General features: G+C 48.2%; 2 protein-coding genes across 8 annotated transcripts in view; both read left to right on the top strand.

Annotated features, from left to right (window-relative positions):
* The window catches only part of AZIN2 (antizyme inhibitor 2), a 15,869-nt gene extending 13,922 nt beyond the window's left edge, over positions 1 to 1,947 (top strand). For all 5 annotated transcript variants that reach the window (XM_038757718.1, XM_038757719.1, XM_038757721.1 and 2 more), the window contains one exon: positions 1,605 to 1,947. In XM_038757718.1, coding sequence (XP_038613646.1) covers positions 1,605 to 1,737 — 133 coding nt within the window. In that variant the 3' untranslated portion in view covers positions 1,738 to 1,947. The remainder of the gene's footprint in view (positions 1 to 1,604) is intronic.
* Positions 1 to 17,578, top strand: part of NDUFS5 (NADH:ubiquinone oxidoreductase subunit S5) — a 27,625-nt gene extending 10,047 nt beyond the window's left edge. Inside the window, exons 1-3 of one of the 3 annotated variants that reach the window (XM_038757723.1) lie at positions 8,543 to 8,625; positions 15,225 to 15,442; positions 17,313 to 17,578. In XM_038757723.1, coding sequence (XP_038613651.1) covers positions 15,227 to 15,442; positions 17,313 to 17,417 — 321 coding nt within the window. In that variant the 5' untranslated portion in view covers positions 8,543 to 8,625; positions 15,225 to 15,226 and the 3' untranslated portion in view covers positions 17,418 to 17,578. Of the gene's footprint in view, positions 1 to 8,542; positions 8,626 to 15,224; positions 15,443 to 17,312 lie in introns of those variants that run through there. The other 2 variants (XM_038757724.1, XM_038757725.1) reach the window with 2 other exon arrangements.
* Positions 17,579 to 18,315: the final 737 nt, after the last annotated feature.

Genomic DNA, 18,315 nt, shown 5'->3' on the forward strand with positions numbered 1-18,315 from the left:
TGCACACAGTAAGCGCTCAATAAATATAATTGAAGGATGGAGGTCCCAAGGACCTCCCCATGAGACTCCCCTCTCCTTCCAGAGTGTGACTCTTGTCTCTGAGATTGTAGGCTGTCAATCAACTCCCTCTGGCGTGTCCCTGTCTGCTAGGTTTTTTTTATGTTATTTGTTAAGCGCTTACTATGTGCCAGGCACTGTAATAATAATAATAATAATAATAATAATAATAATAATAATAATGGCATTTATTAAGCGCTTACTACGTGCAAAGCCCTGTTCTAAATGCTGGGGAGGTTACCAGGTGATCAGGTTGTCCCATGGGGGGCTCACAGTCTTCATCCCCATTTTACAGATGAGGTAACTGAGGCCCAGAGAAGTTAAATGACTTGCCCAAAGTCACACAGCTGACAGTTGGCGGAGTCGGGATTTGAACCCAGGACCTCTGACTCCAAAGCCCATGCTCTTTTCCACTGAGCCACGCTGCTTCTCTACTGTACTAAGCGCTAGGGTAAATACAAGTTACTCAGGTTGGACACAGTCCATGTCCCACATGGGGCTCACAGTCTTAGACGCTATTTTACAGATGAGGTAACTGAGGCACATCATCAACATCATCACAGAGAAGTGATGTGACTTTCCCAAGGTCACCTAGCAGACAAGTGGTAGAGCCTGGATTAGAACCCAGGTCTTGTATTTTTGTCGTTGTTGTTTTCTTTTTTACAGTTTTTAGTGCTTACTACGTTCCAAGCATTGTTCTAAGCACTGGGATAGATACAAACTAATCAGGCTGGATCTAGTCCATGTCCCATTTATTATAAACCTGATAAATAATAATAATGATGGAATTTATTAAGCGCTTACTATGTGCCAAGCACTGTTCTAAGTGCTGGGAGGTTACAAGGTGATCAGGTTGTCCCACGGGGGGCTCACAGTCTTCATCCCCCTTTTACAAATGAGGTAACTGAGGCACAGAGAAGTCAAGTGACTTGCCCAAAGTCACACAGCTGACAATTGGCGGAGCCGGGATTTGAATCCACGACCTCTGACTCCAAAGCCCGTGCTCTTTGCACTGAGCCACACTGCTTCTCTGCAGCGTGATCACCTTGATAATAATAATAATAATAATGGCATTTATTAAGCGCTTACTATGTGCAAAGCACTGTTCTAAGCGCTGGGGAGGTGATCAGGTTGTCCCACAGGGGGCTCACAGTCTTCATCCCCATTTTACAGATGAGGTAACTGAGGCCCAGAGAAGTGAAGTGACTTGCCCAAAGTCACACCGCTGACAAGTGGCAGAGCTGGGATATGAACCCATGACCTCTGACTCCAAAGCCAAGGCCCTTTCCACTGTGCCACACTGCTTCTCTAACCCAGCGCTTAGAGCAGTGCTTTGCACGTAGTAAGCGCTTAATAAATGCCATTTTTTTTTTAAAAAGGGAACCAGTCAGGGCGACGCAGAAGGGGACGGTATCCACTTCTGAATCCCAGGCCCGGGCTCTAGGCCGCTCTGCTGTCGGGCTGGGCCTCGCGGGCCGAACAGGGTCTCTGTTCCTCGGGCAGGGGCCGAGGGGGGACCTGGGCTCCTATCCAGCCTCTCGTTCCAGGGAAGATCTGCAAAGGAAACTCCTGCAGGCGGAGGAAGACCGCGAGAGCAGGTGCAAGCCGCTTTCTTGCGGATGGGAGATCGCCGACGTGCTGTGTGTGACCCCCGTCTTCACCCCGACCAGCATCATCTGAGCGGCCCTTGGACTGGGCTAGTAACGCCGTGTTGGGGAGGGGGTTGGGAGGGGACGGGATGCTCCTTAGTTGGGGGAAGGAAGGTGGAGGGTGGAAAGAACGCCTGTCCTTCCCACCCCCCACCCCGCCTCCGGCGTTCTGGCCCTTAAGACCAGTCGAAAAATCCTTGTAGTTGAAGTATGCAACATAAATCCTGTTCCTTCTAACGAACCGTGTGTGCCCCTCCTCTCCAGCACGTGGGGGTCAGTGGCCCGCGGGTGGGAATCCCTGCCGCTGGGCTTGAGCAGACCTTTTTTTTTTTTAATGGCATTTATTAAGCGCTTACTATGTGCCAAGCACTGTTCTAAGCGCTGGGGAGGTTACAAGGTGATCAGGTTGTCCCACGGGGGGGCTCACAGTCTTCATCCCCATTTTACAGATGAGTTAACGGAGGCCCAGAGAAGTGAAGTGACTTGCCCAGAGTCACACAGCTGACAAGTGGCAGAGCCGGGATTTGAACCCATGACCTCTCTGACTTCAAAGCCCGGGCTCTTTCCGCTGAGCCACGCTGCTTCTCAACTTTTGGGGGTAATGCATCTCCTAGGTTGTAATCACATGAGTTACTCAACTCCTCGCCTGCTTACCTCCCCTCTCCCATCCCCACATCCCCGGGGAGAGGGCCGGCCCCACTTTGGTTATTATTATTATCATTATTATTATTATTATTATGGCATTTATAAAGCGCTTACTATGTGCAAAGCACTGTTCTAAGTGCTGGGGAGGTTACAGGGTGATCAGGTTGTCCATCGTGGGGCTCTGGGCAAGGGTGCCATAGCTGGCTGAAGTTGGCACCGAAAAGGATGGTTAGGTCAAAGATTTGGACTTGTGCCTGGGTAGAATTCTTCCCCCTTCCTTCCCTCCGTGGTCTCAAAGCTTTTTTGGGGTTTTTTTCCCTGATGTTCATGGAAAATGGGCATGTTAGGCTGGCTGGAGAGAGGGGGGTGTGGGTGGGGTGTGGAAGCAACGGGGAGAATCGGCTTTGGAGCCGAAAGTTTGGGAGCACATAAAGCAGGGAATTTCCAATTTTTTCATTCAAGATTCACCTTACCCTCTCTCCCGCATTCCCCGCCGGCTTAACCTATGTTCAGCTCAGGGAAAGGAGAGGGTGGGTAGGTGGGGGGGAGAGGTCAAAGCTGTGCAGGGTTTTTTTTGTTTGTTAGTTTTTTCTTTTTTAAGTGGTACTTGCTAAGGGCTTGCTATGTGCCAGGCACTGTATTAAGCGCTGAGGTAGATACACCCTAATCAGGTTGGATACGACCTATGTCCCACATGAGGCTCTCAGACTTAATCCCCGTTTTACAGAGGAGGGAATTGAGGTACAGAGAAGTGAAGTGAGTTGCCCAAGGTCACACAGCAGACCAGGAGTAGAACCCAGATCCTTCAAACTCCCAGGTCCCTGCTAGTTCCATTAGACCAAGCTGTTTTTCTAGAGGTTGGCTGGACACGGTCCATCTGCTGTTTTAAACTTGCAAGCTCACTGTTAGATTGTACTCTCCTGACCACTTAATAATAATAATAATAATGCTGATGGTATTTGTTAAGCGCTTACTATGTGCAAAGCACTGTTCTAAGCGCTGGGGAGATACAAGGTGATCAGGTTGTCCCACGGGGGGCTCACAATCTTAGCCCCCATTTTACAGATGAGGGAACTGAGGCCCAGAGAAGTGAAGTGACTTGCCCAAAGTCACACAGCTGACAAGTGGCGGAGCCGGGATTTGAACCCATGACCTCTGACTCCAAAGCCCGGGCTCTTTCCACTGAGCCACGCTGCTTCTCTAGTACAGTACACTTAGTACACTTAGTACAGTACTCTGCACACAGTATCAATCAATCAATCAATCAATCGTATTTATTGAGCGCTTACTGTGTGCAGAGCACTGTACTAAGCGCTTGGGAAGTACAAGTAAGCACGCAGTAAGCACGCAATAAATATAATCGACCGATTTAGGATGGGAAGGAGGTGCTGAAAGTGATCCATCACTCCCCCTGACTTGGCTGTCTCCTAGAACTTCTTCCAAACAGGATTCGCTCTTCCTCATCCTTCTTTTGTGTTTATCCGTTTGCTTTTAAATTAACGACTCATTTACCCATGTGTTTGTTTATGGCTCTTTTCCCACACTTGCTCTTTGTTTATTCATCAATTTGCCTGTCTACATCCTCTTCCTCCTCCCACATTAGCTTGTGAGCTCCTGGAGGGCAGAAAGTACAGGCGTATATGTTCCAGCATGAAACCTGAGGATGATCGCTCAACAGGCGCTTATTCCAGTGCTCTGCACAAAGTATGTGCCCAATAAATACACTTGATTAACTGAACCCCACAGACCTTTGATTCCAGATCTCTTTGCTTCAAGGCCTCCATTTTATCATTCATTGATTCATTCAATCATATTTATTGAGCGCTTACTGTGTGCAGAGCACTGTACTAAGCGCTTGGGAAGTCCAAGTTGGCAACATCTAGAGCCGGTCCCTACCCAACAGGGGGCTCACAGTCTAGAAGGGGGAGACGGACAACAAAACAAAACATATTAACAAAATAAAATAAATAGAATAAATATGTACAAGTAAAATAAATAGAGAAATATGTAAAAACATATATACATATATACAGGTGCTGTGGGGAGGGGAAGGAGGTAAGGCGGGGGGGTGGGGAGGGGTAGCGGAAGGAGGGGGCTCAGTCTGGGAAGGCCTCCTGGAGGAGGTGAGCTCTAAGTAATAATAATAATGATGGTATTTGTTAAGCGCTTACTATGTGCAAAGCACTGTTCTAAGCGCTGGGGAGGTTACAAGGTGATCAGGTTGTCCCATGGGGGGGCTCACAGTTTTAATCCCCATTTTACAGATGAGGTAACTGAGGCACAGAGAAGTGAAGTGACTTGCCCAAAGTCACACAGCTGACAATTGGCAGAGCCGGGATTTGAACCCATGACCTCTGACTCCAAAGCCCGGGCTCTTTCCACCGAGCCACACTGCAGTAGGGCTTTGAAGGGAGGAAGAGACCTGGGGCTGGGAGTGGGAGGATGGTTCTCTCGAAAGAAGCCCGGCCATCTGTTTCAGAAATGCCCCAGCCTCTGCCGGTTTACCCAAGAGTGCTCTGACAGAGCTACGCAACAGCAACAGGGACTTGGGTTAGACCTCCGGGGAAACTAAGTGGCGAGTATCTCCAGGGACTTGGAATCTCCATGGAACAACATTAGGAAAAGGGTGGAAGAGAGCAATTTGGAAGGGGAATTTTTCCTGTGTTCTCCCCGGGGTCGGGGATGGACAAAGGGCAGGGATAAGGTGTAGTTTTTTTAATTGTTTATTTCAGGCTGGGGGCAGCCAGGGATGGGCTATTTGAATGGCACTGCAAGCAGTGTGGCTCAGTGGAAAGAGCCCGGGCTTCGGAGTCAGAGGTCAGGGGTTCAGATCCCGGTTCCGCCAATTGTCAGCTGTGTGACTTTGGGCAAGTCACTTCACTTCTCTGAGCCTCAGTTCCCTCATCTGTAAAATGGGGATTAAGACTGTGAGCCCCCCGTGGGACAACCTGACCACCTTGTATCCCCCCAGCGCTTAGAACAGTGCTTTGCACATAGTAAGTGCTTAACAAATACCATTATTATTATTATTATTATTATTATTATTATTATTATTACCTGGGCATTGTGCTAAAGGTTTGCAGTTCTTCACTAATGGGACAACCTGATCAATCAATCAATCATCAATCGTATTTATTGAGCACTTACTGTGTGCAGAGCACTGTACTAAGCGCTTGGGAAGTACAAGTTGGCAACATCTAGAGACAGTCCCTACCCAACAGCGGGCTCACAGTCTAGAAGGGGGAGACAGAGAACAAAACCAAACATACTAATAAAATAAAATAAATAGAATAGATATGTACAAGTAAGATAAATGGAGTAATAAATCTGTACAAACATATATACGTATATACAGGTGCTGTGGGGAAGGGAAGGAAACATATCTACATATATACAGGTGCTGTGGGGAAGGGAAGGAGGTAAGATGGGGAGGGATGGAGAGGGGGACGAGGGGGAGAGGAAGGAAGGGGCTCAGTCTGGGAAGGCCTCCTAAGGATCCCCTTGGATCCCCCCAGCACTTAGAACAGTGCTTCACACCTAGTAAGCGCTTAACAAATGTCATCATCATTATTATTATTACAAAGTACAATTCGGGAAGTGACTTGCCCAGGGTCACACAGCAGACACGCGGCGGAGCATCATCATCATCATCAATCGTATTTATTGAGCGCTTACTATGTGCAGAGCACTGTACTAAGCGCTTGGGAAGTACAAATTGGCAACATATGGAGACAGTCCCTACCCAACAGTGGGCTCACAGTCTAAAAGGGGGAGACAGAGAACAAAACCAAACATACTAAGAAAACAAAATAAATACAATAGATATGTACAAGTAACATAAATAAATAGAGTAATAAATATGTACAAACCTATATACATATATACAGGTGCTGTGGGGAAGGGAAGGAGGTAAGATGGGGGGATGGAGAGGGGGACGAGGGGGAGAGGAAGGAGGGGGCTCAGTGTGGGAAGGCCTCCTGGAGGAGGTGAGCTCTCAGTAGGGCCTTAAAGGGAGGAAGAGAGCGAGCTTGGCGGATGGGCAGAGGGATTGGGGGCATTCCAGGCCCGGGGGATGAGGTGGGCCGGGGGTCGATGGCGGGACGGGCGAGAGCGAGGCCTAACTGTGAGGAGATTAGCGGCAGAGGAGCGGAGGGTGCGGGCTGGGCTGGAGAAGGAGAGAAGGGAGGTGAGGTAGGAGGGGGCGAGGGGATGGACAGCCTTGAAGCCCAGGGTGAGGAGTTTCTGCAGGGATTAGACTCCGGGTCCCTCTGACTTCTGGTTCATTTTAGGTTTTCCCCTGCTTTCTGCCTTGCAGTCACTGGCTTTCGTAAAGGCAGCCCCCCACCCCAAGTAGACACCCCGATGCCCACTCCTCATCTCTCCCCATCCGCCTGGACCCCCGGATCCTCTTCCGCCGCCCTTCCTGCCGGTCTTCACAATCCAACACCACAACCTGCTGCAGTCTCGAAGACCATCACAGCATCAGTCATCATCATCAATCGTATTTATTGAGCTCTTACTGTGTGCAGAGCACTGTACTAAGCGCTTGGGAAGTACAAGTTGGCAACATATAGTCCAGGCCTCCTGTGGAAACTGAGGTGGGGATTCACCCCTCGGGGAGAGGCAGGCAGGCGACACCCACGGGGAAGGACGGGCCGGACCGACATTCATTCATTTGATCATATCTATTAAGCGCTTACTGTGTGCGGAGCCCTGTACTAAACGCTTGGCAAAGAACAACACAACAACCAATGGTGACAATCCCTGCCCACAACGAGCTCACAGTCTAGAGGGGGCATCGATACAGATAAACAGACATCATACAAGGAAATAAAATTACAGATATATACATAATCAATCAATCAATCAATCAATCGTATTTATTGAGCGCTTACTGTGTGCAGAGCACTGTACTAAGCGCTTGGGAAGTACAAGTTGGCAACATATAGAGACAGTCCCTACCCAACAGTGGGCTCACAGTCTGTGCTGTGGGGCCGGGGCTGGGGCCGGGGGAAGAGTGAAGTGAGAAGCAGCAGGGTTCAATGGAAAGAGCCCGGGCTTTGGAGTCAGAGGTCATGGGTTCAAATCCCGGCTCTGCCACTTGTCAACTGTGTGACTGTGGGCAAGTTACCTAATTTCTCTGGGCCTCAGTCACCTCATCTGTAAAATGGGGATTAAGACTGTGAGCCCTCCGTGGGACAACCTGATCACCTTGTAACCTCCCTGGTGCTTAGAACAGTGCTTTGCTCATAGTAAGCGCTTAATAAAAATGCCATTAAAAAAAAAATCCCTGCCCACAGCGAGCTCACAATCTAGAGGGGGCATCGATACAGATAAACAGACATCATACAAGGAAATAAAATTACAGATATATACATAAGTGCTGTGGGGCCGGGGAAGAGCGAAGGGAGAAGCAGCATGGTTCAATGGAAAGAGCCCGGGCTTTGGAGTCAGAGGTCATGGGTTCAAATCCCGGTTCCGCCACTTGTCAGCTGTGCGACTTTGGGCAAGTCACCTAACTTCTCTGGGCCTCAGTTACCTCATCTGTAAAATGGGGATTAAGACTGTGAGCCCCCCGTGGGACAATCTGATCACCTTGTAACCTCCCCAGCGCTTAGAACAGTGCTTTGCACATAGTAAGCGCTTACTAAATACCATTATTATTATTATTATTAAGTCAGGGTGACGCAGAAAGGAGTGGGAGATGAGGAAAAGTGGGGCTTAGTCTGGGAAGGCCTCTTGGAAGAGATATGCCTACAATAAGGCTTTGAAGATGGGGGAGAACCACTGTTTGACATATGAGGTGGGCTCACACTCTAGAAGCCTGTTGGGCAGGGACCGTCTCTCTATGTTGCCAGCTTGTGCTTCCCAAGCGCTCAGTACAGTGCTCTGCACACAGTAAGCGCTCAATAAATACGATGGAATGAATGAATGCATACAGTACGTGCTCAATAAATGCGATTGAATGAATGATCATTTTTTAAAAAATCAGGGGAGCAGCAGGAGAGGCGGTGCATCACCGGCCGCCGCCCACTAGGAGGCGGGCGCGGCTGTCCGGGCTGCTCTCTATGGTTCTGGGAGGGAGAGCGGGGCGCCACTGTCGCACGGCGGGCGCGGTTTACGGCCGGATCTGTCGTAAAAGAGGGCGGGCCCGGCGGCCGGCCGCCTGTCTGTCCGCCCGTGAGGGGAGAAGGCCAAGACCACCGGAAGCGGTCGAAGGTGAGGGGTCGTGAGGGGCCTTCCAGCCGCCGCTTAGAACAGTGCTTGGCACAGGGTAAGCGCTTAACAAATGCCATCATTATTACTATTATTACTCTCGGGGCCTCAGTTCCCTCATCCGTAAAATGGGGATGAAGACTGTGAGCCCCAGGTGGGACAACCTGATCACCTTGTATCCCCCCCCCCCCCAGCGTTTAGAACAGTGCTTGGCCCATAGTAAGCGCTTAACAAATGCCATCATTATTATTATTATTGCTCTCAGGGCCTCAGTTCCATCATCCGTAAAATGGGGATGAAGACTGTGAACCCCCCCTTGGGACAACCTGATCACCTTGTATCATCCCCAGCGCTTAGAACAGTGCTTGGCACATAGTAAGCGCTAAACAAATGCCATCATTATTATTATTATTACTCTCGGGGCCTCAGTTCCCTCATCCGTAAAATGGGGATGAAGACTGTGAGCCCCAGGTGGGACAACCTGATCACCTTGTATCCCCCCCCCCCCCCCAGCACAGTGCTTGGCCCATAGTAAGCGCTTAACAAATGCCATCATTATTATTATTATTGCTCTCAGGGCCTCAGTTCCATCATCCGTAAAATGGGGATGAAGACTGTGAACCCCCCTTGGGACAACCTGATCACCTTGTATCATCCCCAGCACTTAGAACAGTGCTTGGCACATAGTAAGCGCTAAACAAATGCCATCATTATTATTATTATTACTCTCGGGGCCTCAGTTCCCTCATCTGTAAAATGGGGATGAAGACTGTGAGCCCCAGGTGGGACAACCTGATCACCTTGTATCCCCCCCCCCCAGCGCTTAGAACAGTGCTTGGCCCATAGTAAGCGCTTAACAAATGCCATCATTATTATTATTATTGCTCTCAGGGCCTCAGTTCCCTCATCCGTAAAATGGGGATGAAGACTGTGAACCCCCCTTGGGACAACCTGATCACCTTGTATCATCCCCAGCGCTTAGAACAGTGCTTGGCACATAGTAAGCGCTAAACAAATGCCATCATTATTATTATTATTACTCTCGGGGCCTCAGTTCCCTCATCTGTAAAATGGGGATGAAGACTGAGCCCCAGGTGGGACAACCTGATCACCTTGTATCCCCCCAGCGCTTCGAACAGTGCCTTGCAAATAATAAGTGCTCAACAAATGCCATCATTATTGCTATTATTATTCCCTGTGCCTCAGTTCCCTCATCCGTAAAATGGGGATGAAGACTGTGAGCCCCCCGTGGGACAACCTGATCACCTTGTATCATCCCAAGCGCTTAGAAGAATGCTTGGCACATAGTAAGCGCTAAACAAATGCCATCATTATTATTATTATTACTATCGGGGCCTCAGTTCCCTCATCTGTAAAATGGGGATGAAGACTGTGAACCCCCCGTGGGACAACCTGATCACCTTGTGTCCCCCCAGCGCTTCGAACAGTGCCTTGCACATAATAAGCGCTCAGTAAATGCCATCGTTATTACTATTATTACTCCCTGGGCCCCAGTTCCCTCATCCGTAAAATGGGGATGAAGACTGTGAACCCCCCGTGGGACAACCTGATCACCTTGTATCATCCCCAGCACTTAGAATAATGCTTGGCACATAGTAAGTGCTTAACAAATGCCATCATTATTACTATTATTACTCTCGGGGCCTCAGTTCCCTCATCCATAAAATAGGCGTGAAGACTGTGAGCCCCAGGTGGGACAACCTGATTACCTTGTATCCCCCCAGTGCTTAGAACAGTGCCTTGCACATAGTAAGCGCTTAACAAATGCCATCATTATTACTATTATTACTCTCAGGGCCTCAGTTCCCTCATCCGTAAAATGGGGATGAAGACTGTGAACCCCCCTTGGGACAACCTGATCACCTTGTATCATCCCCAGCACGTAGAAGAATGCTTGGCACATAGTAAGCGCTTAACAAATGCCATCATTATTATTGTTACTCTCGGGGCCTCAGTTCCCTCATCCGTAAAATGGGGATGAAGACTGTGAGCCCCAGGTGGGACAACCTGATCACCTTGTATCCCCCCCCCCCCCCCAGCGCTTAGAACAGTGCTTGGCACATAGTAAGCGCTTAATAAATGCCATCATTATTACTATTATTACTCTCTGGGCCTCAGTTCCCTCATCTGTAAAATGGGGATGAAGACTGAGCCCCAGGTGGGGCAACCTGATCACCTTGTAACCTCCCCAGCGCTTCGAACAGTGCTTGGCACATAGCGCTTAACAAATGCCATCATTATTACTATTATTACTCTCTGGGCCTCAGTTCCCTCATCCGTAAAATGGGGATGAAGACTATGAGCCCCAGGTGGGACAACCTGACCACCTTGTATCCCCCCCAGTGCTTCGAACAGTGCTTGGCACATAGTAAGCGCTTAACAAATGCCATCGTTATTACTATTATTACTCCCTGGTCCTCAGTTCCCTCATCCGTAAAATGGGGATGAAGACTGTGAGCCCCAGGTGGGACCACCTGATCACCTTGTATCCCCCCAGCGCTTAGAACAGTGCCTTGCACATAATAAGCGCTCAACAAATGCCATCATTATTACTGTTATTACTCTCTGGGCCTCAGTTCCCTCATCCGTAAAATGGGCGTGAAGACTGAGCGCCCCAGGTGGGACAACCTGATCACCTTGTATCCCCCCCCAGCGCTTAGAACAGTGCTTGGCACATAGTAAGCGCTTAACAAATGTCATCATTATTACTATTATTACTCCCTGGGCCTCAGTTCCCTCATCTGTAAAATGGGGATGAAGACTGTGAACCCCCCGTGGGACAACCTGATCACCTTGTATCATCCCCAGCGCTTAGAACAGTGCTTGGCACATAGTAAGCGCTTAACAAATGCCATCATTATTATTATTATTATTATTCTCGGGGCCTCATCCATAAAATGGGGATGAAGACTGTGAGCCCCAGGTGGGACAACCTGATCACCTTGTATCCCCCCCCAGCGCTTAGAACAGTGCTTGGCACATAGTAAGCGCTTAACAAATGTCATCATTATTACTATTATTACTCCCTGGGCCTCAGTTCCCTCATCCGTAAAATGGGGATGAAGACTGTGAACCCCCCGTGGGACAACCTGATCACCTTGTATCATCCCCAGCGCTTAGAACAGTGCTTGGCACATAGTAAGTGCTTAACAAATGCCATCATTATTATTATTATTATTCTCGGGGCCTCATCCATAAAATGGGCGTGAAGACTGTGAACCCCAGGTGGGACAACCTGATCACCTTGTATCCCCCCCAGTGCTTAGAACAGTGCTTGGCACATAGTAAGCGCTTAATAAATGCCATCATTATTACTCTTATTACTCTTGAGGCCTCAGTTCCCTCATCCGTAAAATGGGGATGAAGACTGTGAGCCCCAGGTGGGACAACCTGACCACCTTGTATCCCCCCACAGTGTTTAGAACAGTGCTTGGCACATTGGGCTCACAGTCTAGAAGGGGGAGACAGAGAACAAAACCAAACATATTAACAAAATAAAATAAATACAATAGATAAGTACAAGTAAAATAAATAAGTAAATAGAATAATAAATATGTACATACATACATCAATCAATCAATCGTATTTATTGAGTGCTTACTGTGTGCAGAGCACTGTACTAAGCGCTTGGGAAGTACAAGTTGGCAACATCTAGAGACAGTCCCTACCCAACAGTGGGCTCACAGTCTAGAAGGGGGAGACAGAGAACAAAACCAAACATATTAACAAAATAAAATAAATAGAATAGATATGTGCAAGTAAAATAAATAGAGTAATAAATATGTACAAACATATACAGGTGCTATGGGGAAGGGAAGGAGGTAAAAAGGGGGGGATGGAGAGGGGGACAAGGGGGAGAGGATGGAGGGGGCTTAGTCTGGGAAGGCCTCCTGGAGGCCTTGTAACCTCCCCAGCGCTTAGAACAGTGCTTTGCACACAGTAAGCGCTTAATAAATGCCATCATTATTATTATTATTATTATTAGAAGGGGGAGACAGGCAACAAAACATAACACATAGGTGCCAAAATCATCAGTATGTGCAGAGCACTGTACTAAGTGCCTGGGAGAGTACAATACAAAGGAATTAGCAGGCACACTCCCTGCCTGTAACAGAGTCTAGAGGGGGAGGCAGATATTAATATGAATAAACAAGTAACTTATAATCGACTTCTACGAGTTTGCAATCAACAACTGTGTCTGGAGCAGTGAACTGTCCAAAGACTATGTCCCCCAAATACTATGTAACATGGATTTTTTGATTATTGAATTTTTACTTTGCATTGTTGTTTGGGTAATTCTCCAAAACTATGTGGGTCTGATTTCCACCAGTTCAAATGGAAGGGCTTATGAGCCAGACATGATATAAAATGTGTTTTGTTTGTTTTTTGTGGGCGGGGGGGGATCATCATCATCATCAATCGTATTTATTGAGCGCTTACTATGTGCAGAGCACTGTACTAAGCGCTTGGGAAGTACAAATTGGCAACATATAGAGACAGTCCCTACCCTACTGGGATCTTTCCAGTATTTAGCAATAAGCATTTTAAGTCCTTAATAAAAGTTAATAATAATGATTTTGACAAAGTAGGAAGAATATGCCTTTGGATTAAAAGGTTTTAAAACTAAGGGATAGGTACAATTCAGAGAAAATAGAGCATATCATTTAAAAGAATGGTGCTGATTCTTTGTTTTTACTTATAGTAAGATAATTAGATGATATGATTTTCTTTCCATTACAGAGTAAAAGACCTGACAATTCTTTTTTGATGGCATTTATTAAGCGCTTACTATGTGCAAAGCACTGTTTTAAGCACTGGGGAGGTTACAAGGTGATCAGGTTGTCCCACGGGGGGTTCACAGTTTTCATCCCCATTTTACAGATGAGGTAACTGAGGCCCAGAGAAGTGAAGTGACTTGCCCAAAGTCACACAGCTTATAATTGGCGGAGCCGGGATTTGAACCCATGACCTCTGACTCCAAAGCCCATGTTCTTTTCCACTGAGCCACGCTGCTTCCCCAGACAATTCATATACACAACTCTATTTGAAAAACTTCACAAAGGCAGGGATACTGACTTTTACCTCTGTTGTACTTTTCCATGTGCTTGGTACCTAGGCATACTACTGACATTCATAAACAGGTATCCTTTCTGAATACGCTACTAAATTAGCAATGGTTTAATGAAGAACTAACCTCAAACCCCAGTTAACATAAGCAGAGAAAATGAGGAGCATTGTAAATTATTTCTGTTCATGAATTTTTGCTTATGACTGGTCTTTACGTGAGGCAGAGGCCTTTGAGGAAATAAGGCCATCAACAATGACCATTTAAATTTTTATTTCTTTACGTGAAAAAGGAATTAACTACTTAGTCTATGGATTTCAATCAATTTGGTTGTATATAAAAAAGATTAAAACATTCAACTGTGCTGTTTAACTTTCTAAATATTGTTTTCTTCTCTATATGTTGCTGACTTGTACTTCCCAGGAGCTTAGTACAGTGCTCTGCACGCCGTAAACACTCAATAAATACGATTGAATGAATCAGGTTGTCCCACGTGGGGCTCCCAGTCTCCATCCCCATTTTACGGATGAGGGAACTGAGGCACAGAGAATTATAATAATAATGATGGCATTTGTTAAGCGCTTACTATGTGCGAAGCACTGTTCTAAGCATGGGGGGGGGGGGGAATCCAAGATGATCAGGTTGTCCCACCTGGGGCTCCCAGTCTTCATCCCCATTTTCCAGATGAGGTCACTGAGGCCCAGAGAAGTGAAGCGGCTTGCCCAAAGTCACCCAGGAGGCAGGTGGCGGAAGCGGGATTAGAACCCAGGACCTCTGGCTCCCAAGCCCGGGCTCTTGCCACTGAGCCGCGCTGCTTCTCGTTTTAATGAAACGTCTGCTTTGGTTTTCAGATTTTTGAGAAGCCGTGCTCTGCACACAGTAAGCGCTCAATAAATACGACTGAATGAATGAATGAATAAAGTGGTGGAGCTAGGATTAGAACCCGCGTCCTTCTGATTCTCAGGCCTGTGCTCTTTCCACTAGGCCAAACTGCTTCTTGTGCTGTTCCTGCTCCATGAGTTCTTTTTGACCTTCCACGCCTTTTGGCTGGCCCTCTAACCCTGGTTTGACTATTTCAATGCAGAAAATGAAATACATTCATTGGCAGGCACAAAAAAACCGCCTACCCAAAGGTTCCTTGTAGACTGTAAGCTCGCTGTGGGCAGGGAACGTGTCTACCAATTCCGTTGTTTGGAACTCTCCCAAGTGCTTCGTACAGCGCTCTGCACACAGTTAGCCCTCGATAAATACGATCGATCGTCATCAACCGAGAAGAACATTAGGCTCTTCTACGAAATCATTCAAATCCCGGCTCCGCCAATTGTCAACTGTGTGACTTTGGGCAAGTCACTTCGCTTCTCTGTACCTCAGTTCCCTCATCTGTAAAATGGGGATTAAAACTGTGAGCCCCCCGTGGGACAACCTGATCACCTTGTAACCTCCCCAGTTCCTAGAACAGTGTTTTGCACATAGTAAGCGCTTAACAAATACCATCATTATTATTATTATTATTCCACCATGGAATATTATTTTGGGCCTGATGTGGTTTTTCTTCTTGTCTTCCCCTCCAGCCATGCCGTTCTTCGACGTTCAGGCCCGACTGGGCATTAACGTTGACAAATGGATGACCATCCAAAGTGCGGCCCAGCCCTATAAGATAGCCGCCAAGTGTCACGCGTTTGAGAAGGAATGGATTGAGTGTTCCTACGGAATAGGGGTCACCCGAGCCAGGAATGAGTGTAAGCTTGAGTATGACGATTTCATGGAGTGTTGGCATCGGACGAAAACGGTGAGGAAGCAGGATGGTGGAGCTGGGATGCCGGGGTGGAGAGGACGAATGATTGGTTTTTTTAGGAGGCCCTCTAGACTGGAAGCTCCTTGTGGGCAGGGAGCACGTCTACCAACTCTGTTATCTTGTACCTTCCCAAATGCTTAGTACAGTGCCCCGCACACAGTAAGCATCAAGAAATAACACTAACTGATTAATACCAAAGGCTGGGGATTTTTAATGACATCCAGCCCTTACCTTCACTTCAAGCTATAGCCCAGGACTGGGATCTTTCATTCATTCATTCATTGTTGCATTGATCGAAGGCTTACTATGTGCTAAGCACTTGGGAGAGTACAATATAACAATAAACACATTCCCTGCCCACGAGATTTCAGTCTAGAGCGGGAGACAGGCATTAGTATAAGTAAATAAATTACAGATATAGACATAAATGCGGTGGGGCATTCCAGGCCAGAGACAGGATGTAGGCGAGAGATTGGTGGCAAGATAAATGAGATTAAGGTATGGTGAGTTGATTGGCATTAAAGGAGCAAAGTTTGTGGGCTGGGTTGCGGCAGAAGAGTAATGAAGTGAGGTAGGAAGGGGCAAGGTGACTGGGTGCTTTATTGCCACCGGTGAGGGGTTTGATGTGGAGGTGGATGGGCAACCACTGGAGGTTCTTGAGGAGAAGGGAGACATGGCATGAACATCTTTGCAGAAAAATGATCCGGGCAGCAGAGTGAAGTATGGGCTGGAAGTGGGGAAGGACAAGAGGCTGGGCGGTTAAGCAAGGAGGCTAAGAAATCATCAGGGCAGCAGCGGTTACTGTTCAGAAGCCTGTCCTGCCCAAACCCATTTGCCTTTTTCCATCTTCTGGGCCATTTTGGAAAGAAACATCCTGGAAAAGAATGCAGGGCCCATGTGCATTTATCAGATTTTTTTTTTTTTGGTATTCTTAAAAGGGCCACAGTCAGGATTGACCCTCGGGAATGGTCTGGCTTGACGTAAAATGCTGGTTAATCCGTGTGGCTTAGATTTTAGGTTTGTGGGGGTTCTGTGGCATACACAGGAGAAGCAGCGTGGCTCAATGGAAAGAGCCCGGGCTTTGGAGTCAGAGGTCATGGGTTCAAATCCCGGCTCCGCCACATGTCTGCTTTGTGACCTTGGGCAAGTCACTTAACTTCTCTGAGCCTCAGTTACCTCATCTGTAAAATGGGGATTATGACTGTGAGCCCCATGCGGGACAACCTGATCACCTTGTATCCCCCCCCACCAGCGCTTAGAACAGTGCTTTGCACATAGTAAGCGCTTAACAAATGCCATTATTATTATACACAAGAGCCTGATGGATTCTGTTCTAATAATGATAATAATTGTGGGTCTTGTTAAGCACATACCATGTGCCAAGCACTGTTCTAAGCCCTGGGATAGATACAGGTTAATCAGGTTGGACATAGTCCCTGTCCCACATGGGGTGCAAACTCTCCCCATTTTACAGAGGAGGAAACTGAGGCCTAGAGAAGTTAAGTGACTTGCCCAAGGACATGTAGCAGACAAGTGGAAGAGCCAGGATTAGAACCCAGGTGCTTCTGACTCCAGCCCTGTGCTCTATCCACCAAGCCACACTGTTCTCTAGCCGCTAGTCTGTCTTCAGAGGCAGAAACATCTGCACATTAGGACCGCCATCAATCACCAAGTGGTACTTATTGAGCGCTTACTGGGTGCAGAGCACTGTTCTAAAGCACTTGGGAGGGTAAATTGAAGAGTGGGTAGACAGGTTCGTTCCCTGCCCGCTGTGGTCTGCCAGCGTGCCCCACAACGTACCACGTCTGCCCCTCTGTCCGCCACCGGATCGCCCCTCCTAACGCACCAGTTTTCTCATTGGCAGTTGAAACGGCTGCAGGCCATCGTCAATCAGAAGACCAAGATGATGAAGGAAGGGACGTACACGCCGCCCGACCACCAGTCGGGCAAAGATGCTCCCCGGCCCTGAACAGCAGCGGGTGCTACCGGGCACCACCTCCGGCCAGCTGGGGGGGAAAACAAGCCACCCCCTTCCCCCTATCCCTCCGCTCGCCCCTTAACGTGTCTCTTGGGAAAAAGAATCTTCCCTCGGAAAGGTTCAGAAATAAAGCGAATCCCTTGCTTGTGCCCATTTTGCCTTGCCGTCTGGGGATCCTCAGGAGAAATGCCATTTTGCCCCTGAGCATCACTCCCCGTCAGGGGAAACGTGAGTCCCCTCACCAGAAATGCATGCCTGAAGAACAGCTGTCGGGGAAAAAAGATGTTTTCCGCGAGGCCAGTCTCCCTCGATCTCTGTCACGTCGCCCAGTGCACAGGTGGGGGGCACGCATTTGGGTCAGGGCTGAAGAGGAAACAGGCTGAGAGGCTGAGTTGGAAAGAGGAGCTAACCTCTCACTCGCTAAACAAGGGGTTAAAGTCGTGTGTGCGGTGGGAAGGGGAGACCCTCTATGTCCACTTCTTCGTTTCTGAAGGGTGCTGGTGGGAAATTGTCCCTAAGCAATGCTAATCTTTCAAAGCCACGACCCCGCGGGGGCCACCATCCCAGGGAATACCCAGGCTCCACTAAGAAGCCACGGGGAGCGGAACAGGTGGTGGGCAAACCCTTGGAGAAAGAAGACCTCCTGATCCAGAAGAGCCAAAGGACCACGTGGGGAGGTCTGACTAGACAATGAACAATGAGGTGAGGTGGCCGCTTCCAGTCACTTAATGAGCAGCTCTGGGTATCGAACCAGTCCCTGCTGCTTTTCCTACAGGGGATGCTTGAGTTCTGTTCCGAGATCCAGAGAGTTGGAGGTGGGCGATCCCACCTGGGTCCTGGCAAGGCCCGTTTCCATAGGAGGCCGCTGTCGGGGCGTCCCTGAGGACAG

This window comes from Tachyglossus aculeatus, chromosome 16 (genome assembly GCF_015852505.1).
Source record: "Tachyglossus aculeatus isolate mTacAcu1 chromosome 16, mTacAcu1.pri, whole genome shotgun sequence".
NCBI lineage: Eukaryota > Metazoa > Chordata > Mammalia > Monotremata > Tachyglossidae > Tachyglossus > Tachyglossus aculeatus.